This window comes from Balaenoptera borealis (genome assembly GCF_965194805.1).
Source record: "Balaenoptera borealis genome assembly, chromosome: 9".
In the NCBI taxonomy this organism is placed as follows: domain Eukaryota; kingdom Metazoa; phylum Chordata; class Mammalia; order Artiodactyla; family Balaenopteridae; genus Balaenoptera; species Balaenoptera borealis.
The window spans coordinates 9699482-9722238 of NC_138873.1; the positions used below are offsets into that span (position 1 = coordinate 9699482).

Here is a 22757-nt window from a genome sequence, read left to right on the forward strand (position 1 = left end):
TCTGAGTAGAGAAAGCAGAGATCAGAGGGTAAGGAAGCTTAAGTGGCTGGATGTGTATGGCAGGGCATTGCAGAAGAGGAGGCTGTGCAGAGAAGGGGGCCAGAAATGCTAGGAGGGGTTTCCCACACAAGTCTGTAGCTGCGCTGTGTATGTGCAGGAAGAGTCCCTTCCCCGTTCACCCACCCCCCGACCCAGGCTTATGAGACAACAGCTGTAACGGGGCTGAGAGAGGCATAGAGATACTAGAAGTTGAGAAAAGTAGTGCTGGGGGACATTGATCTCATTAACACCCCCAACACCTTGTTAACATGCCTGGCATCCAGCTAGCACATTAGGAAGGCTATACCTTAGGAGTAAGAATCATGCCCTAAACTAAGACCCTAGACCGGCCCTAACAATGGCTAAATCAAACCCTGACAAGATCTTGGAGGGAGACGGAATTTGGAGGTTGAGCTCCTTCAAATTAGAGGGGCCTGAGAAACATCTTGGATTTTCCATAAATCTGTACTAACAAAATATAATACAAGCCTACACAAGTTCAAGATGATTAGCCACTAATTGAACTGCCTGCTAAAACAAGGATCAACACTTCAGAAGATAACAAAATCTAGTCTCTACAAATATATTATCCAAAATATAGTCAATAAAATATCAATATACATACAAATAAATAGAAAAATGTAATCTAGAGTTAAGAAAAAAAGTGGTGAAAAGACACCAAACCCAAGACAGCCCAAATATGCTTAGCAGATAAAGACTTTAAGCAATATAATAATGTTCAAATATTATAGAAAAATATGGCTTCAGTGAGTAAATAGATAGGGAATCTCAGTAGAGAAATGAAACTCAGCAGAGAAATTAAATGAACCAAATGAAAATTCTAGAACTAAAAAGTATAACAACAAAAGTGAAAAATTCTCTGGATTCATTTAACAGTAGATTGGAGAGGGCAGAAGAAAGAATCAGTGAACATGAAGACAGATCAGAAGAAATTATCCAATTTCTGGACCTAGAGTCTGTTATACAGAGTGAAGTAAGTCAGAAAGAGGAAAACAAATACTATAGGCTAACACATATATATGGAATCTAAAAAAAAAAAAAAGGTTCTGATGAACCTAGGGGCAGGAAGGAATAAAGACACAGACATAGAGAATGGACTTGAGGACATGGGGAGGGGGAAGGGTAAGCTGGGACGAAGTGAGAGAGTGGCACTGACATATATACAGTACCAAATGTAAAATAGCTAGCTAGTGGGAAGCAGCTGCATAGCACAGGGAGATCAGCTCGGTGCTCTGTGACCACCTAGAGGGCTGGGATAGGGAGGGTGGGAGGGAGACGCAAGAGGGAGGAGATATGGGGATATACGTAAGCATATAGCTGATTTACTTTGTTATACAACAGAAACTAACACAACATTGTAAAGCAATTATACTCCAATAAAGATGTTAAAAAAAAAAAAGAAATTATCCAATTTAAAGAGCTGAGAGAGAAAGTTTGAAGAAAAATGCACAGAGCCTCAGGGACTTATCCTCTGGGGCAATATCAAATAGTTTAACATATGAGTAATTGGAGTCCCAGGAGGAGAGAAAATGAGATGAGGACCCCCCACCAAAAAATTGAAGACATAATAGCCAAAATGTCCCAATTTGATGAAAAATGATAACTTGCAGATCCAAGAAACTGAGTGAACTCCGAACACTTTAACAGTGGAGCTCACCCTTGGACTATGTCAATAGTTTACTTGTTACTGATGTTTCCACCTGGACAAACCTTCAACACAGACTAAAGCGCTGCAAAATGGTTTGGGCTTAGGGGAAGCAAGTGAAGAGACAAAAAGAAGAGTTAATGTGTCCTTGGTTAACACTGTCATTTGTAACAGAGCAGAAGCTGAAGTTTCATAGATATTTGCTTGGTCCAGTTGTAGGTTAGATTATGGAGTGGTTACATTCAGTTCCACAGCTGGTTTTGTGACTGACCACGGCAGATTAATCATCATTCTGCAGGGAAGCCCTGGGGGATGTGATTTCCCAGCCCTGGGAGGAGGCTTCATGCCACTCAGCTCCATAAGACCTTCCCACCTGGGAAACTTCTGGTATACGGTCAAGAAGAGCACTTTCCTCAGAGTCAGACTGCTAAGGACGAAATCTCAGCTCAGCCACTGGTTAGCTATGTCACAAACTTAGCATACCTGAATCTCAGTCTCCTCAAAGGGGCAATTAGAATACCCACGTCAGGTGGTTCTGTGAGGATGAAATGAGATGACAGTGTATGCAAAGCACTTAGCCCAGTGCCTGGCACATAGTCAATTTCTCTCTCTTTCTCTCCTTCCCTCTCTCATTTAACCAATACTTACCGAGACCAACTACCACAGGAACTAGCCTAGACAATGGGGATATAGTGCTGAACAAACAGCATTAAACATTCAGTTATTATTATTATTATTGCCTGAAATGTTTTTAATAGAGGGTAAAAACTTTCATTCACAATTAAAATTCATATATCCTGAAATTCGGCTTAAATTCCCTTTAACGTATAGATGATTGATAACAGATCTTTTGCAGAGAGCAGATTTTGACAGGAGAGAGAGGGTGAGGATGACGGGTTGTGGCGACTGAAAACATATGGGAGGGAGTCACCCTACACACAGTCAGTATTCACGGCCACAGCGCAGCAAAGTGTAGGGTTGACAGCAGGGACTGTTGGGGTCAAAGTGTGAAGTTGGAATTGGCCAAATTTACTGACGTTCTCTGTGCCTGTTTTATTAATCTGTAAAATGGGGATAAAGTTAGTAGCATCCTCACAGGGTCAGCGTGAGTTATCCATGTAACAGCCTTGGAAGGGCATGTGCTATGCTCCGTGCTGGTAAGCTGTGGGATCTGGTAAACACTACGCAGTGGGAGCATGAATGAACTGGAGAGAGGGGCTGGGGGCGGAGACACGTCCGGCTTCACGGTCTGCTTAGTGCCAGCCCTGCCCGTGCAGGACTGTCTCCTCCCCCCGCACTCCTGTTAAATATGGTACTTATACCACCGAAGCCATAAAGAACAATGGAAGCAATAAAAAGGCTCATGCTCTAGGTGCCTGAACGGCCATAAACGCACAGCAGAATGGACCATCATCTGGCACAGTGATGCCGCCCTGCTGACAAGGCCGGTGGCCTGGACGACAGGCTCTGAGCTGGAAGGAACCCTGAGGGTCAATGTCCAGCCCTCCCGCCGGTGCTGACTCCCCTGTCGCCACGTTGCTGGGGGCGCCACCTCCCCCAGCCTGAACACGTCTGCGGCAGGGGCTCCCGTCTGCCATGAGCTCTGGGTGTTGGGCATCTCCCTCTTGGATTGAGCATGATCTGCCTCCCGGACCCACCTTCCAGTCCCAGTTCTGGCCTGCGGGGCCACGAAGAACATATCTCATCTTAGTTCCCCAAAGAGCTTTCAGATCCTGCCTCTCCTGAACGTGTTCTGACAAACTGGGGGCACTCTCAGCAGTGGGTAGGCCCCTTGGGACCAAAAAAGAGTTCCCCCAGCCTTAAGCCCGGTGGAAACCTGGGTTTCCCCTAACACAGGCAGTATGGCAAGACGGGAAGCACAGGGGGCCCCAGGCAGTTCACTTTAAAATTTACTGTCTACAAGCAACTCACTACTTTATAATTGGTTAATGATTTCTCTGTAATCACATGTGTGCTGGGGAATTCTTATGAAGTGAGAAAAACCCAACCTACAAATCATTTCTAAGATGTAATGAAATTTTAATGAAAGCTAAATTTAACAGTTAATGAAGTTGACATATTCATGGGTCTCATAGACATTAAACATTTATTAATTTTGATTTTGCTGTTTTCTTTTCATGTTTCAGAGCTTGTAATCTTTTTTCAGGACTTAAAATTTTTCATAGTCCCCAGAAAAGCACACAGGTGCTTTGCCTGTGGTGTCTAGTGGGTAAAATGACCATGCCCTGTCTCTTGGCCCATGGGTTAATTTGATCCTACCAAGGCCATCACTTCATGAAGCCATGTTGCTGTGTCACTGCACCAAAGGGAACTCCTTCCCTCTAGTTCCTAGTTCCACATTCAAGGTGGAGCCTTTTGCAGATGTGACAAAATTTGAGGAAGAAAGGAATGAGGAAAGGAAGACAGGAACAAACTAATATTTGTTCAGAACTTCCCTTGAGCAAGCCCCTGTGAGGGGAACTTTCAAGTACATTCAATTGAATGTTTAACCAGCACCTACTATGTGCCAGGCCCTTTGTTATAAAGTGGTCATGGGAGGGAAGTGAACATCATTATCCCCTTCTTCATTTTACAGTTTAGGAACTTAAGACTCTCGGGATTAAGTGACTTGCCAAGGTCACCCAGCCCCGAGTCAGTCACTGCAAGCCCAGGCTCTCTGATCCCACATCCCATGCTCTCTGCCTTTCCCTGCTGTGTTCAGTTGTACTTAAATCTGTCCATTTGCAAAGCTTTTCCTTCCATTGTCTTTCTTAATTATCCTGTTCTATTATCCTCACTAGTAGTATCCAATTAGATAAAGAAACTTGACCTGGGGCTTCCCTGGTGGCGTAGTGGTTGAGAATCTGCCTGCCAGTGCAGGAGACACGGGTTCGAGCCCTGGTCCGGGAAGATCCCACATGCCGCGGAGCAACTAAGCCCGTGCGCCACAGCTGCTGAGCCTGCGCTCTAGATCCCGCGAGCCACAACTACTGAGCCCATGTGCCACAACTACTGAAGCCCATGTGCCTAGAGCCCGTGCTCTGCAACAAGGGAGGCCACCGCAACGAGAAGCCCGCGCACTGCAACAAAGAGTAGACCCCGCTCACCGCAACAAAGAGTAGACCCCGCTCACCGCAACTAGAGAAAAGCCCGCGCGCAGCAACAAAGACCCAACGCAGCCAAAAATAAATAAATAAATAAAAGAGCCACACCTATTAAAAAAAAAAAAAAAAGAAAAGAAACTTGACCTGATGGGGGCAGAATTGGCAGGCATGGGTGGAGAGAAAGTTAGCAAAAGATAATAAATGCTGATTTCAAAAAATAATCTTCCAGGGCTTCCCTGGTGGCGCAGTGGTTGAGAGTCTGCCTGCCAATGCAGGGGACACGGGTTCGAGCCCTGGTCTGGGAAGATCCCACATGCCGTAGAACAGCTAGGCCCGTGAGCCACAATTACTGAGCCTGCGCATCTGGAGCCTGTGCTCCGCAACAAGAGAGGCCGCGATAATGAGAGGCCCACACACCGCGATGAAGAGTGGCCCCCGCTTGCCACAACTAGAGAAAGCCCTCGCACAGAAACGAAGACCCAACACAGCCATAAATTAATTAATTAATTAAAAAAAATAATAATCTTCCAGCATGTGAGATGAAATCAGATTAATATCTCACATGACAAACAGGAGCACGTCTTATAGTTTTTTTTTAAATGCTAGATTGACTGGTACTTCTAGGATAACTAATAAAATTGATTCACATCTCCAGTATTTCAAAGTGAATTTCTACCAACCATGTCATTCCTTCCTAAGTATGAGGAAGCAAACCTTCCCCGAGCTTTCTATATACCAACCTGCAGGGCACGTCCCCCTATCCCCAGGCATCCAAGCGTACCCCATTTCTACATATTGAAATCAGCTTCCCCCTAACTGGCACCTCCTTTCATATTTCCTGCTGGTGATTTGTATGGTCATCTTGTCACCAAGCTGAAAGGCAGGAGGCACCCCTGCCTCCCCGCTCCCAGATTTCCACATCAGCTCCATCTCCAAGTCCTGGACTGTCAAAGCCTCTCTTCTGAACCCACTCTGCTGTCCTGGCCTGTTTGTCATGGACTCTGTTGTGGGTGATTCAGGTCTATAGAGAGCAAACAGTGGGCCACAAGACTGGGTCCCTTTCAGAAACGCTTCTTTAGGGGAATTTGTTCCTGATAAAGAGAGGCCATTGCCTTACAGACCACTGAAGAATTTTAAGGCACTGATGGTCAGGGCCAGCCAGGCTGTGAGCTCAGGTGCCCATGGAAAGACTCCGTCCCTGCCCCGTCTCCCAGGGGCAGAGTGAAAACAAAGCATCCGTCCCACACCTCCACAGAAGCATGACCCGGGGGCCTCTTTGGAGAGGCACCAGTCAGTTTTTGCTGTCAATGAATGAACAGCTTGTCTGATTATTTGCACTAAGGTGTGCATGGCTGATCTAAGGTTGTGGCTGAAAGTGGGGAGACCTGGCAGCTGAGTCCACTGCACATTCAAAGAGGGGGTGAGGGAGCGGGTGCAGACTGAGGCAAAGGGACAGCATGGGACTCGGGGACTCTCCAGACAGCCAGCCCTGCTTGCCCTGGGTGGCTCTAGCTCACCCCAGACAGCAGCCCGGTTCTGTGGGGGGGGCTTTCCAGAGCAAGCTGCCTCAAGCTGTTTCTGGAAGAGATGTGGTGTAGTTCCCCGACACAACCCCGAACAAACTGACCACGTGTTGGGCGGGGGGCATAAGCCTTCGGTGGATATCGCCTTAATTTAACGCTTCCTTGCCCTCTCTGAGCCTGCCAGCCCAGGGGTGTCCCGGGAAGCTTTCTAGGTGACTGACTGTTACAGGTCAGTGAACACAGATGTGGGAGAGAAGCCTCTGTGGGGCGCTGCGGGTCCTACCGTATCGCTCTGTGACTGCGTGGCCCCGTACGCGGCCATCCCGTTGGAGGGCGCGGCTGGCCGCGGGGTGTCAGGCTGGATGTACCCTCTTCTGTCAATTAGGCTGCAAGAGAAAACAGAACAATGCAGGGGTCAGAGAGCGAATAAAAAGCCAAAAACGCCGACAACACTCTCTTAATTTCCATCTGGGGGTCCGTTTTCTGTGACGGGCCCCGAAGGCACTTCAGAATACACCTCTGCTCGCCTTCATGTGTGGTCAGGCTCCAGAGTCTACCACTTCTGCCCTTAGAAACGCCTGGAGCATCTGTTCCCTCCCTGCCACCTGCTGCAGGCCCCGCGCCCCCGCCCCGTCCTGATCACGTCACCCCGCCTGCCTGCACAGCCTCCATCACCTGCCATCGGAGCCCAGACCCCCTTGCTCGGCCTTCAGGCCTCACACAGCCTGTCCCCAACCTTCCTCTCCGGCCTCAAATCCACATCTTATCACACACGGCGTTCACAGCTTCAGTCCTTCAAGAAGCGTGTCTGAGCACCTACTATGTGCCAGTGCTCTGCCCGGGAACAGAAGCCACGTACCCACTGTGCGTTCTCTGCTTTGTCATCTCTATTTCTGTTCAGGCTCTGGCGTTTCAGTGCCCGAAGTCACTTTCCCTTCCCGTCCGCTGTCCATTCTTCTCGGCCTCCAGCCCCTGCTCTTGGCCCTATATCTGCTTTCTTCCCTCATCTGGCTTCTCTTAGCCCTGCCTGTGATCCTCCTGAGGGCACACGCCACTGTTGGCCTGGTGTCACAGTGATCTATACGAGTGTCTTCTCTGTCGAGCAGCCCGCAGGCTCCCGAGGCCAGGCTTCATCTTGTCTCCCCCATGGCACCTGTTCCGGAGGATCTGGCCCCTCTGTCCTGCCCTCGGAGCACCGTGGGCACCGTACCACATCATGCGGGCTCCACCTGTTTCCATGTGAGCCTGTCATGGAGCGTAAGCGCCACGGGGGCAAAAACGGGGTCTTCCTAATCATCGTTATCTCCACAGCTGCCGCCCAGCGGGTGCTGGGCAAACGCTCCTGACTGAGCGAGTAAAAACGGGTCCTCGGTCTCCCACCGACAAGTTTCCCGAACAATGTTTCTGTGTTTACTCTATGGCACTGTTGCCCAGGTAGGAGGTGAGGGTGAAGCTTACTTTGCCATCAAAAGGGTTGCCTATTTTCCTCCCTGAGTGAAGACTCCGTGTTGACCTCGGGTCTAAGGACAGAACTGCAAGGGGCAACAGGAGGTTTGGCCACCAAGTGGGGCTCCCGCCCTGGCCTCCCGTGGGGTGGGGCTGGGCCTCTGAGGGACGCCCCGAGCACTTCCACGTGCCCGCACGCTGCCCCTCCTGGGGGCGGGGCCCGGGCGGCTGAAGGCTGTTCCGCGTGTCAGCTTGGCTTTCAGAAGATAACGGGTTATCGTCACAGCTACCACCTCAGGTCTTCCAGTGACAGACTGACAAGCCATTAAAAAATACTTATGACATGATCTGGAAGTGGGACTCTGCTTCAGTTTCAGTCCAATCCCCTGAGGTTTAGAAAAAACAAGAGGCTACAAGAACCTCCAGCCTCCAAAGGGGAGGTGTTGCACCCCCATGCAGGACAGTCAAAGGGGTTCTCAGACCAAGTCTCCAGCCGCCTTCAAGGGTGTCAAAGAGCAAAGGAGAAAGGGCAAAGAAGGATGTCTTGGGGAGAGGGGTCACCGGCTCCTGCCAATGATGAGATCCAGGGGCGGGGCCGGGCTCGGTCCCTGGGAGAGAGCCGGTGTGCAGCTGGCTCGAAGGGGCATGTCGGGGGTCAAATTGTTTGCTCCCAAAGGTATGTTGAAATCCCAGCCCTGGTAGGGATGAAGGGGTGGAAAGTGTTAACTTTCACTGAACTTTGAAGTTCCGATTCACTGAAATGACACTATTTTGGAGGAAATGAAAGTGCCCCGAGTCTTTTTTTTTTTTTTTTTTCTCCAACTGACAGGAGAAATTAAGGGACTTGCAGGGGATTTCATCCAGGAGCAGAAAAAGAACTAGGTCATCAAAAGAGTGGGGACAGCAGGGATTATAGAAAAAGTTGTTCTCGGCCTGCTTCCCGTGCGTTCAGCCTGTTTAAAGTACCAGCCACGCACCCAAGACTGCGACACTCTGCCCCAAGTCTCCTTCTGGCCCTCAGAATGGCCCTCGAGCCCCTCCTAAGCTCATCTCATCTCTTGCCTTGCCCCCCCGGGACCCCCCTCACTCCCCCAGTTCCTCCTCTGATAAGCCGGGCTCTCCTCTCACCTCTGGGCCTTTGCACATGCTGTCCCTTCTCTCCTCCCACAATTCCTTTTCCCCAGTTCCTCCTGATCCTTTAGAATGGTTCACACCTTACACCCCCCTCCTCTGGGAAGCCCTGCCAGGTGTCCAGGGAACCTGCACCCCGACCCCATCCCAGCCCCTCCCCCTGCGCAGACCTGCCCTGGACAGACCTGTATTGTTGACGTTCTCTCAGGCGCATCCCTGGCCCCCAGCACAGAGCGCGTGCTCAGTGACAGCGGCCAAGTGAATTCTTATGACTGGCTGACCCACAGCACCAGCCCGTAGGGCCTGACCCTGACCACACCTTGGGACTTCCTGTCTTTCCAATCTTCCGTTCCTCCTGCCAGACTTGTTATGAGGACCCCCTCCCAAACCTGGCTGTTCCCACCCTGCTCCCCCCCCACCTCTGGGGACACTGCAGGGAATGGGACACGGGTCTTTGCCCCCGTGCTCCATGGCTCTCACGGGGAATCTTGAAGACACCCTCTCCCTCCCCCGTGAGTACATCGTTACACTAAGAATGCTTTAGAAGCATCCCAGGCACATGACGCTGGGCACACACGTGGTCCTTAGTCCCTGTCTGAGGCGAGGGACACTGCTCATTCTTCAGGCCTGTCTGGGATGCCCGTGGAAGGCCCTGGTGCTCTTGTAGCGCACAGGGGTGGGCTGAGGCAGGGCAGAGAGAGCAGAGGGCGAGGAAGGTGACAGGAGGGAACAGCGAAGACAAACACCGTCCCCCTGCCCACTTCTGCCCGGGCCAGCTCTGGGAACCTGTGGGCAAGCGAGAGAGGGCAGCGCCCCATCTTCCTGCACAAACCCTCGAGTGGTCAAGCTCTTCCTAGGGGAGGGCCATCCCTGAGAAATGCTCCATCCAGAGGGACTTGGATTTTGGAAAGAATACAGCCCCAACTTAGCCAAACCAGCAAATTTAATGAAGTTGTGGAAGAAATAATTTCGCTATGACAAGATTTGATCTATAAACAACACAGAATGGCCCCAAATGCAAATCAAAGACTTGGGAACGGGAAAAGAGATTCGGGCAAAACGCGAGACTTCTACATTCCTTTCCTAGATTCAGGTGTCTATTTCAGAGACGGCGGTAAGATGCTTGTTCAGGTCTCTTTTGCCTCTTCTACTCTGTGCTTCATGGCCTGTCCCCACTATCCACAAATAAACACACACCAGGAGGAAACACAAGCTAAATTGTGGAAAAACAAGCATTTCCAGAGGGTTTTTCTGGCCTAAAGAGCCCCGAGAGGGATTCCTGGGTGAGTCTGGAGCTCTCTTGTGGGAGGGGCACCCTCCAGGCATGACAGACGCCCTAGCCTGAGGCAGCCCTTTCATCCAGAGCCCTTGGCTGTCCCCTCCTGCTGTCCCTCCTCAGAGGAGGCCTGGGAGGGGCAGGTCAGGGGCTCCCCGAGGGCCCCAAATTCAGGACGAGTGGCACACTGGGCTCCCAACTTTCTAGACCCAAACTGGAAAAGGATCAGTTTCTAATTACCCAATGGCACCAGGAACTATAATCCAGTACCAATTAATAAATGGCCTTGAAATATGTGTTTGATATTTTTGGGGGCGGGGTGGGGGGGGAGGGAATCACTCTTCCTTCCCTAATGAAGCTTCACTGAGGCTGATGATCAAACCCAGTCTGTGTTCCATGAGCACAAGTCAGTGATGACTGACCGTGCAGCTCTAAGTGCACAGCGGGGCTGCTGTGGACACAAGCCAGTAGCTTTTGTGGTTTCTCTCCATTTACACAGTTAGAGGCCAAAAGCAGGAAGGCTCGGAAACTCATTCTAGAAACCTGGAAAAGTTGCTTAGTAAATAATGTTTGATTTGGCTAATCTGTTGGAAATATTCTACATGGGCGTAACCCATAAATAATCAAGACTTGGAGGCGGCTTCCACCATTGACACACACAGGTTCTGATGTCAGATGCCTGGGTTTGAGTCCTGACCAGGCAGCATTTACCCGCTGTGTGATCTTGAGCACGTTATTTAACCTCTCTGTACCTTGGTTTCCTCTTCCGTATAATGGGATATAATAGTACCGACCTCATAGGTACAGAGTGAGGTTTTAAAAGTTAATCCACGTAAAGCACTTAAAACAGAGCCTAACACTATTCAGTAAATGTCAGCCACGGCCATTATTAATATGACTGCTGTCTTATCATCACCACAATCTCCACTGCTTCAGCCTGCACGGATCTCTCCCTCTGAACTATTTTAGCATTTCTATTCTGCACAACTCAGCTCTTAGCACTTATTTCTACAGGCTTTCTAATTGCTTCCTACATTGTGCCCTGTTCCCTCATGACAGCTCCCTGCTCATTACGGATGTTCAACATCATCTAATAATTCATGGGGTCACATGGCTCAGTGTCCCTATTTTGATCCTGAGGGGATTTTCCCCAAACTTGACACAAATTCAGTAGAAAGTTATGCCAAGCATAACATAACAAGCATAACACAAGCCAGATCTCTATTTCGTTAAGGCCACGTCTCCACAGCACAGAGCGGAGTGCTGACCTGGCTGGCGGTCATTGCCGTGGCCGGGTCACTGCTGCCCGAGGCCTGAGCTAACACACTAGGGTGTGTGCTTCCCCAGGTCTGTTATAGGGCATCATGCCGTTTGAATCTTACCTTGGAGAAATGGGTCCACACAAGGCAACACAGCAATTTGTAAAGATATTTCCGTAGCTGTAGGGGTTGTAATTTTCTTTACCTCTTTTATTTGACCAAGATCCTTTAATCTGAAAGAAAAGGGTAGTCAATGACACAGTATCCGTCACACCAATGCCACCGTTCGGGCCCATCAGAAGAAGCCTGTAAAGAATGCAATGATCTTTACTCATTTCTTCAGCAGAAGAAACTGAGGTACTTTTCTCAAGGAAAACTGGCATTAACCCCAAACTTGGAAAAATCCCCAAACAGCAGGTCAGATTGGGGAGAAATAACATTCTCTGGGGAAAATAATCTCTTATTTCTACTACATGGTACTTAAAAGGCAGCTCACATAAGCCAGTGGAGATTTTTTGATACTACATTTAGTGTGTTAAATAGTAATGAAATGAATGGTAGCAGAGAGGGGTAACACACCTCCCCTAATGGCCCATTTTTTTAAAAAAGATTTTTTGATGTGGACCATTTTTTTTTTAGTCTTTATTGAATTTGTTACAGTATTGCTTCTGTTTATATTTTGGGTTTTTTTGGCCACGAGCCATGTGGGATCTTAGCTCCCCGACCAGGGATTGAACGTGCACCCCTCGCATTGGAAGGTGAAGTCTTAACTATTGGACCACCAGGGAAGTCCTTAATTGCCCGTTTATAGCCTGAATTCAGCCTCATCATATTGCAAAATAATTCTGCAGGATATTTCTAGTGTTCTCAGTTACGATATACAAATAACTGTCTTAATATTCTCGGAACTCATCTATCTCATCAGCACTGATTTTTCTCAAGCCTTTGAGGCAAACTAATTCTGAGACATTTAATTCATGTACTGACAGAGGCTTCTGTCAGAATCCAAATATTCAGAGCAAAAAGGACCAGGCTCATGAAGAAACATTTTCCAGCATTATGTTTTCTGGTTTTATATTTCCTCTCCATCTGCATTAAGTACAGGCAGATAATCCCGGATAAAAAGTTAAACTTTGGGTCAGTTCGATTGCCTCCCAAAATGAAATGGAGCCGTTATCTGAGAGAGGCCAGCCTGTGAGGTCTCTCTTCATTGGGGCAGGGTGACAAGTTGCTGATAGAATTATTGCAAAGGAATAGAACAGAATTCCTCCTCGGGCCTTGGAATTGGGGGTCACTCGGCCGATCTTATTATCTAAGTGACGTGGTCAGAGAGCAGGACAGTTTGGAGATTCGCAATAGAGAAATTGGATACTGATGTCGGAAAATGCTTCCCGTGCAGGCTCTTTGCTCCCAGGGGCTCCCATCTGGAAAGGGAGCCTGGGCCCCTCACCTCTTCTTTCTCTATTTCCCACAAAAGAACATGCCCGCGTCCCACCCCACCAGGAACTTACGTCTTCATTTGTGGTCTGGTTGGAGCTGATCAGGTACGTGTGGAAACCTGAGAGCCCCACGATGGACCAGACGGAGAAGAAGCAGACCACGGCCTCCAGCACGGTACCCGGAGTCAAGGAGGTGAACCAGTAGGACTGTGACGTTCTTAGGGCCCCAGGGAGCTGGATGACTGAGATTTGGACAGAAACCGCCCCCAGGCCCTCACTCAGGCCCTTGCGTCCACCTAGCCTGGCATCAGCGGTCTTGCAGCCACAGGAGACCCTCAGGGGCAGGCACAAGGCCACATTCTCCTTCACGGCACAGCGTTTGTGCTCAGTTAAGTGATCGGTGGGCTCCCTGAACATGTCTCGTTCCTTTCTCATGGCTGACAGTTCCTCTGACTGTCCTCCCCGCCCGACCTTGGCCCTTTCCTCGTGACTCACTGTGTAGCCAAAGGCAGCGGCAGCAAAACCAGGAAGCACGCTGGCTGGCGCTGGCAGCGGCCCAGGCCTTTGATGAATGGACCCAATACTGAACATCACTTCAATCACAGGCTCTGCCTTTGGCTTCTGAAAGCTGGGACTGTAGCACTGACAGGTTTCTCTCCTGACCTGATTTGAGGCTGTGACAGTCACTTGCAGGGCTGACCTCGGGTGGCTGAGACCAGGCAGGGTTTATCTTCCTGGTTTTCTCTCTCCCTGGATGGCCCTTCCACCCACTGGCTGCCTGCCCCTGCTGTGGATGGGCTTCTGACCTGGCGGGGCCATTTCTCAGTGTGGCCTCAGGGTGAGCGGTATTTTTTCTTAGGGGACCTTCTCCCAGCCCCTCAGCCAACCCCGACACATATGGCTGTCCTCAGCTATTTGACCGGCAACTAGAAAACCTGGCTCCACACCAGACTGTGAGTGATGGGGAGTCTTGAGTTCCACAAGATGCACTAAAACCAAAGGAGAGAAAGCCTGGCATTCTGCAACAGACGAGATAAATCAGCCAAGAGTGTGGCAATTGGAAAAGACTAGAGAATATTCCTGTCCCACAAATATTTATAAAATTCTATTTACAAGATAAAGATGTTTCTCAGGAAAAAAAAATTCATCATAGGTCTGGGAGTTTAAATATACATCATGTATCCTCCATTGATAAATTACAGGCCAGAGAAAGTAAATACTCATGCTTTCCTAATGCTTCCAAGGATGGAAGCCATAGATCATGCTGTAATACATCACCATTGATTTTTTTTTTTTTCAGGACTGGATATCATTTATCTTCAGAGCAGAGAAATGAATGTATCATCCAGGGCAGCGCCATCATCTGCCACGTCATGATTAACAAATGCCACTGTCCGGCGTGTGGGGCTGCATACAAAACAGGGGGAATGAATGGGCTTCCTGCTCGTTAACTGACTTTCAACGTCAGGATACACCACTGGGTCTGCTCTTGGAAAAGTGGAAAAATGCTTTATTTTTCTTTCTAAGGTTTAAATTTCTAGAAACTGCAAGGCCTCAGAAAAGCCCCGCCCAGAAACTGAAAGGACATCTCAAGAGTAGGATGCCCGGCTGGCCAAGGTGAAGGCGGCGCAGGGCAGCGGGGTCTTGCGGATCCAACACAGGGGGCTCCTGGGGGTGGGAGTGCTGCCCAGCTCTCACGGAGGAAAGAGGTGAACGGGCTGGAGGAGGGGCTGCACCTGCCAAGAAAAGGAAAACTAAGGCGGATTCTGGAAAAGGGGATAAGTACGGAGGGGTGGGGGGAGATGCAGAGAAGCAGACCCCTGCCCAGGGCTGCCACCAGCCCTTCTTTTCTGCCAGGGTTACCCCGGGGGACAAATGGTTATGGCAGAGGCCTCGCTGCACATGGGGACACAGGGATGGTGGCCCAGGTAGCAAAGATGATCTCATTCCCAACCGCCTCCTGACAGGTCGGGGCTCACAGACGCCCCTCCTCCCAGCCTCATCTCCCCACCCAAGAGGACACAGACGGGGGAAGCAGCCACGTGGGAGCCCTGCCCGCACTGGCTTGAAAGCAGAGGTGAAGTGGAGCCCAGGGAAAATGATGAGGAAGCAGGGGGAAGCCTGGGTCAGGAGAACTGCGTTGTTTAAAGGGGGATGACACTGGCAGTGACTTTGCACAGGCTGGAAGGAAAAGACAAGAGGCAGAAAGGCCAAAGAGGAGGTGACAAATGGAATGGAAACAAGGGTAGAAAAGAGAGAATGAAGAACAAACCAAAAGATTTATTTACTGAATAATACACGAAGAGCCCAACTTCGGTCTCGGAAATACTCAGATGTAAACAACAGTTTACAATCCAGGCAGAATGATGGTCATGTCAAAACATATGTAACGGGCTTCTCTGGTGGCGCAGTGGTTGAGAATCTGCCTGCCAATGCACGGGACATGGGCTCGAGCCCTGGTCTGGGAAGATCCCACATGCCGCGGAGCAACTAAGCCCATGCATCACAACTACTGAGCCTGCGTGTCCAGAGCCTGTGCTCCGCAACAAGAGAGGCCGCGACAGTGAGAGGCCCGCGCACCGCGATGAAGAGTGGCCCCCGCTCGCCGCAACTAGAGAAAGCCCTTGCACAGAAACGAAGACCCAACACAGCCAAAATAAATAAATAAATTAATTAAAAAACAAACAAACAAACAAAAATATGTAACATCCACACGTGTGAACCATGTAAAAGCTAGCATGTGAACGTGGAGGAGGTCATAGCATCTAACGTGGCTACGTCTCCCTTTGCGGCTCCTGTTCCTTTGGCGGCTGCTGTTCCTTTTGTGATGCCACTTACAAAATTACCTCCAAAAGGAGACGTTGTTACCAGTGGATGTGGAGTTTTAAATGTTTATAGCAACCCCCCAAATACACAGTGTTCTATATTAATATCTCATGTGCTTGGAAGCATTTTATAAATAGCAGAATGCAGTTTCACTGTTAGCTCACAGCTGTGTCCAAATGACGAATTCAAGGTAGGATGCAAGATGCAGCCCCCTCCGCCTCTCCCCTTACAGCTGCCACTTCGCCCACAGGACGTCTGAAGGAATAATCATCATCATTCGTAACAATGGCTGGCATCACTGGCTGTGTGTCAGGTCCTGTTCCAAAGGCTTCACGTGTGATGAATTGGGAGATTGGGACTGACATATATACACTAACATGTATAAAATGGATAACTAGTAAGAACCTGCTGTATAAAAAAATAAAGTTCAAAAATTCAAACAAAACAAAACAAGGGCTTCATGTGGATTAACTCACTTAATCCTCAGAGCAACCCAGTGAGAAGTGTGATTCCCACTTAACCGACAGGGAAACCGAGGCAGGATGCAGTTAAGTAATTTGTTTAGGAAATAGCAGAGCAGGGATTTGAAGATTGGAAGTCTGACTCTGCCAGTAGGACAGAAAAGCCATGGGCCAATTCCTTTCTGAATTCTTGCTAAGGGACACGTGGCTCTAGGCTGACCCCCAACCTCTGCTGGGGGAGATCAGGACCCTCCTCGTCAGGGTTTCTTGAACCTATGGCACCTTAAGGAGTCCATCCTCCTCAAATTCACTCTCAGACAGAGGTACGAATATCTGAACAACACATCTTCTCACTGACCCGATAGCTCGATGTTGAAAATATCTATGCCATAGTAAGATTAAGAAACATAAATTTCTTTTTAATGTACCAAAGCCCACTTACTGATTTTTTTTTTTTTTAAAAGAGACATGAGTGGAAACAGGCCAACTCCAGTAGGAGCCAATTAAATAAGCAGCTGGATGTTTATTGCATCAGAGATGGGTGCCAAATCACAGCCATTACCACTGCCAGCCTCCATCTGTCTCCTCCCCAGCCCCCCAAAAAGAAAGGGAGCCCCCTCTGTGGCCAAAGAGTATGGCTTTAGATTCCCTGCAGCCGCTAGCTCAAAATGCTGCACACTGAGGTACTTGCTAGATGACTATGGAATTGAAAAAGACTGAAAAATGCCGGCGGGCAGGCGCCCCTCCCTTGGGTTTCCACGCAATCCCACAAGTGCCTACTCTGGGCCTTTCTAGGCACCCGGCCCGGCACTCTGGACAGAAGATGGTGGGGTAAGGTAAGCTCCCCACCCTCAGGGAACAGGGGTCTGCTTGCCTGTGGGAAGGTAAGCAAGGGGAGTCGACCTTGCAGAGACATGGAAATAGTATTGGGCAGAATGGTGAGGGACCCTCAGTATTTGGAGACTCGTAAAAGGTGAGAGGTATGGAACCAAAGGTTTTTAACCTTATTGGGTTCCTACGCTTTTCTCAGAAAAAGTGCACATAAACACATTTTTTTCCTTATAATTTCAGGAGGCTTACAAACGCCCCTGATGCCTCTTCATGGATACACATGGACCCCAAGTTAAAATGTCCTGATTTATTCTAATCCCTTCACTTTACAAATAGGTAAAATTTTATGTAAAATGAAGGGCTAAGGCCCAGAGTAGTCAAGCCACTTATAAAAACTCACACGGCACTTCGTGGCAGAATAGAACTGGAACTTGGTCTGCAGACTTCTAGGAGAGAAAGAACCCTTCCCAAGGCCCCAAGCTACGGAGTGTCACAGGACAGGTCCCAACTTTGGAGCCTCAAAGCTCACAACAGCAAGGTTGAGACTGCCCGTGACATCCAACCTTGTTCATCAGTCCCACGGCCTTAGAGCCACCCCTGGGTGAAGAACTTGTCTCTGTTAGTATGTCATCACCCATCTCCCCACATTCCAGCAATCAGGCTGGCGACAGGCTTTTTTGCCAAGTGCCAAATACAGATAACAGTTTATTTTTAAAAGTCTGTATTTCATGTGGGTTTCCTCATTGACCAAAATCCCCGGATTCCAGAATGGCCAGGGAATGCCAAAGTCCAAGGCTCTGCCTTGGGTGCTTTCTGCTCTGAGCCCTTGGGCGTATGTGGCCAGGGTGCCGCATGGTGCTGAGGGGCCTTTCTCTGTGGGCACCAGCCACGCACCCCTGGGTCCTCCTGCATCTTATTCTGCTTTAGGCCTCTGTCTGGGGTTCTGATGTTGAAAATATAAGAAACAGATGTTGTTGGTAATCATCTCTTTCTTTCTTTCTTTTTTTTTCCCCCTAAAAATTACAGTAAGATAGGCAATGCTCGCTTACAGGAAGAGCTTTGATGGAAGGGCAGATCTCAGTGACAGACCCTTTGTCCTCTAGATTGAGGGTCTAAATCAGCATTTAATGCTTTTAGATATTTAGGTTCAGGAACTTGTCAGCATATTTTCCTCATCAATTAGATGACCCTATAATCCTTAGACGGAGATAAGAAACTACAGCTTGTGCCCCTGTCACTTGAGGGCCCAGCACTGTGTCTGGGGTGGAGGCTGCTGACTTCCCGATGATTTACACGACAGACACTTTGAAAATCAAGTTACTGGGACCTTTCAGACTGGATCATGGGACCATCATCCTTCAGTCTCTCAAATCCTTTCTCCTAAATGCTTATGTACCGGGCGATAGAGGTATGTAGTTGTCCCAAATTAATCTATGAAGTCACTAGAACTCCAATCAAAATTCCAACTGGAATTTTTAAAATGGAATTTGACAAAAGGACACTAAAATTCATCAGGAAGAGGAAATGTATAAGAATAGGTAAGGAATTTTGAAAAACAACATCAGGGAGGCGGGAGCAGAAGACTTTTCTAGTAAACAAAACAAGGTGAGAACAGTCTAAACAGGCCGTGGGCATGTGGGGTAAAGAGGGCATTTCAAATTAGTGGTGAAGGAATAGACCGGTGGTTCTCAAAGTGTGGCCTGTGGAAACTTAGGGTCCCCAAGATCCTTTCAGGGTATCCTCCAGGTCAAAACTATTTTCCTATCACCACAAAAACATTATTTCCCAGCTTCACTCTCATCCTACCACGTGGTGGCTTCTTCTGGAGGCTGTGTGATGCAAGATGATGTCCTCATTCACTGTTATGCATTCTTGTGTTTTAAACATTTCTCGGTTTTAATTTTAAACACGGTATATAGAAATAGATATAATCTACATGAACAGAGGCTCTCTGGGGTCCTCAATAATTTTTAAGACTGTAAAAGAGTTCTGAGACCAAAAAGTTTGAGAACTGATAGAATAGAGTAGTAAGTGGTATTGGGACACTTCACTAAACATTCGGGAAAAATGAAGTTAGAACTTTAGCTCACAACCCACACACAAAATTCTATTACAGATCAATTACTGTGCCAAACTTAAGAAACAACATAGAAAGGTATTAGAAGAAAATAAAGGAAATATTTGCATCATTTTGGGATGAGGATGTATGGCACAAAACCTAGGAGTCATGTAGGATGAGATTTACAGATTGAATTTGTTAATAAATTACACTTTTTTGTATAAAAAGGTAAAGTTAAAAGGTAAGTGATAGGTTGGGAGAAAAATATTGGAAAAAGGTAGTTATAAGATTATTATTAAGACTATATAAAGAACATGTTAATAGGAAAAGAAGAAACAACCCAATTGAAATATGGACAAAGAGTTTGAACTGGCACATTGAGGTGAGAAAAAAAGGCGAACAATCATGAAAATACGTGCAAGCTGAAGATTATCCAGAAAATGGAAATTAAAACCGATTTTTTTCTCCCCATCAAATCGGCAAAAATCACAGCACTGACAACTACAGTGTGGGTGAAGGTGGGGAGAAATGGAGCATGAATTGGTATAATATCTTTAGGGGACAATTTGGTACATTAATCTATATTTAAACTACACTTAGCTTTTATCTCAATGACTCCACATCTAGTTGTCAATCCTAGAGAAATACTTACACTTGTACACAGAGAGATACATACAAGAAAGTCCATTACCTCATTTTTCGAGCAGTAATAAAGGAAGTCTAAATATCCATCAATAGAAGAATACACTATGGTTCATCTATACTCTGGAATTCTATAAAACAGTTGAAAAGAGGATGACATACCTCTATGTGTTGACATGGAAACGTCTTCAGGAAATATCTAAAAATCAAACTGTAGAGCAATCCAAAGAGTATGTATGATCCCTTTAGGTAAAGCAGTCCCCCCAACTGTACATTTTTGTGTGTGCATGAATGCACACATATATGTATTTAAACTCTGAGAGGATCATCTGCAAAGACCCACAAAACCCGACAAGAACTCCTACAGAATGATGACGAGTCAAGAGCAATGCTTCCTTTTTACCCTGACATTTCTGACTACTTGAGGTTTGTTACCGTGAGAATATGCTCTTGTATCACTTGGGTGATTTTAAAAATGAAAAACCTCCTCTCCCACTTTGTGATCTTCTGAGATCTAATCTATGCTTATTCTTCACAGAACTCCCGCAATCCACCTGGCCAGGGGCAGCGGGGAAGACTCTCGATTCCCTGGGCGGAGGGGCTGGGCTCTAGTTCTGGAAACGTCACTGAGTCACTGAGCATAAATCGGGGTCACTTAACCTCTCAGTGAGGTCCTGCTGTGAGACCTCAGGCACTTCCCCTACCTGTTTCCCGGGGGCCCCCCTGAGGATCACCAGACACCAGGACGGACAGGCCCTGAGAGCAGGGCTAGTGAAGGCCTGTCCTGCCTCCGTGAATATTCCATCGGCCCCCAGTGCCCCCTTTCTGACAGCACCCAGGCCGACTCCAAGCCTTCTACCAAATTCCACTAAAACAGAACGATGTCCATTAGGCTGTGGGTGCCTGTCAGACGGTGCCTTGAAATAAGCGCAAACTGGGGGGGAAAACGGCTTTCTGTCCAAAGCCTCCACCGTGTAGAATCAGTTACCGTTTGATGTACCAATCGTCCTTCTCGTTTTGGGAGAGCCGAAAAATGTCATAATTAGAAATGAGTGTAACCCTTTGAAATGGATGCTAATGCTGCTACAATGAAGTGAGGTTAGTGGGCAGACGTCCCCTCCTCCTGCTGGCCCTGTTCCTGAGGGGCTTCAGCTCCCTGAACCCCAGAAGTCTGCGAGGCGGGCCCGGCCATGTGGCTTCCCTGACTCTGTGTGACCAGTGACATTTCCTAAGAGGCTGGAACATTTCACTTCAGGCTCCCGGTTTTTTCCTGCTTCCGTATCTCACGCAATAACCACAGACGACCCTAAAGACAGTCCAGGCTGACGTGGAGGTTCCGTGTGCGACCTCCTAGATTCTGTTTGTAAATGTAGCTCAGAACAAGCTTATTTCTCCCCAGACCAATGCTAGCTGTCTCCCTTTTCTGCTGTGCCCCTTTCCCCGGGTCACCTAGGGCTCAGACCCCCTTCCTCCCCCTCTCCTCCCAGGTCCTATCTGACTGCAGAGCTCCCAGCGGATCTGTCCCTTTGTCACCGATTTCAATTTCAGGGTCTTTCCTTTGCAAACATCTCCTCACTACCTCACTCCGTTGTGTCCCTTGCTTCAAGGTGAGTATGCTTAAAACAGAACAAGAACAAAAAGCAGCTTGATTATGTCGTTCGCCTGCCAAAAATCACGGCCGGTCCCCCGGTGTCCAGGGGAAGAAGCTTGCTCGCTCCTTCACTGGTATTCAGTGCTGTTGGGACCTGCTTCCCGGGAGCGATCGGTCGTGACCCCCACCCCCAGTCAGGGCTCAGCCATCACAGCACCGTCCCCCATCCCCACCGTGTGCGTGTGTGTGTCTGTGTGTGTCTGTAAGAGTATCCGGGTGCTGACACCATCAGGGCTCCCGGCGCCCACCCTGCGAACCTTGCCGAGTGAAAGAGTGAACACAAGCCTGGCTCCAGCCCTCCAGACGGCCTGCTCTCTCCTACACACCCTACACACCCCAGGCCTCTCCCCTACACACCCTACACACCCCAGGCCTCTCCCCTACACACCCTACACCCGCCAGGCCTCTCCCCTACACACCCTACACACCCCAGGCCTCTCCCCTACACACTCTACACACCCGCCAGGCCTCTCCCCTACACACCCTACACACCCCAGGCCTCGCCCCTACACACCCTACACCCGCCAGGCCTCTCCCCTACACACCCTACACCCGCCAGGCCTCTCCCCTACACACCCTACACACCCCAGGCCTCTCCCCTACACACTCTACACACCCGCCAGGCCTCTCCCCTACACACCCTACACACCCCAGGCCTCGCCCCTACACACCCTACACCCGCCAGGCCTCTCCCCTACACATCCTACACCCGCCAGGCCTCTCCCCTACACACCCTACACACCCCAGGCCTCTCCCCTACACACCTTACACCCGCCAGGCCTCTCCCCTTCACACCCTACACACCCCAGGCCTCTCCCCTACACACCCTACACACCCCAGGCCTCTCCCCTACACACTCTACACACCCCAGGCCTCTCCCCTACACACTCTACACACCCCAGGCCTCTCCCCTACACACCCTACACACCCCAGGCCTCTCCCCTACACACTCTACACACCCCAGGCCTCTCCCCTACACACCCTACACCCGCCAGGCCTCTCCCCTACACACCCTACACCCGCCAGGCCTCTCCCCTACACACCCTACACACCCCAGGCCTCTCCCCTACACACCCTACACACCCCAGGCCTCTCCCCTACACACCCTATACACCCCAGGCCTCTCCCCTACACACCCCAGGCCTCTCCCCTACACACCCTACACACCCCAGGCCTCTCCCCTACACACCCTACACACCCCAGGCCTCTCCCCTACACACCCTATACACCCCAGGCCTCTCCCCTACACACCCCAGGCCTCTCCCCTACACACCCTATACACCCCAGGCCTCTCCCCTACACACCCCAGGCCTCTCCCCTACACACCCCAGGCCTCTCCCCTACACACCCTATACACCCCAGGCCTCTCCCCTACACACCCCAGGCCTCTCCCCTACACACCCT

General features: G+C 49.2%; 1 protein-coding gene across 4 annotated transcripts in view; it reads right to left on the reverse strand.

The window, feature by feature from the left end:
- ZDHHC14 (zDHHC palmitoyltransferase 14) overlaps positions 1 to 22757 on the reverse strand; it is a gene marked incomplete at its 5' end in the record, with an annotated part of 272487 nt that overhangs the window by 9058 nt on the left and 240672 nt on the right. For all 4 annotated transcript variants that reach the window (XM_082404609.1, XM_082404607.1, XM_082404608.1 and 1 more), the window contains 3 exons: positions 6616 to 6718; positions 11568 to 11677; positions 12956 to 13058. In XM_082404609.1, the coding sequence (XP_082260735.1) occupies positions 6616 to 6718; positions 11568 to 11677; positions 12956 to 13058 (316 nt within the window). The remainder of the gene's footprint in view (positions 1 to 6615; positions 6719 to 11567; positions 11678 to 12955; positions 13059 to 22757) is intronic.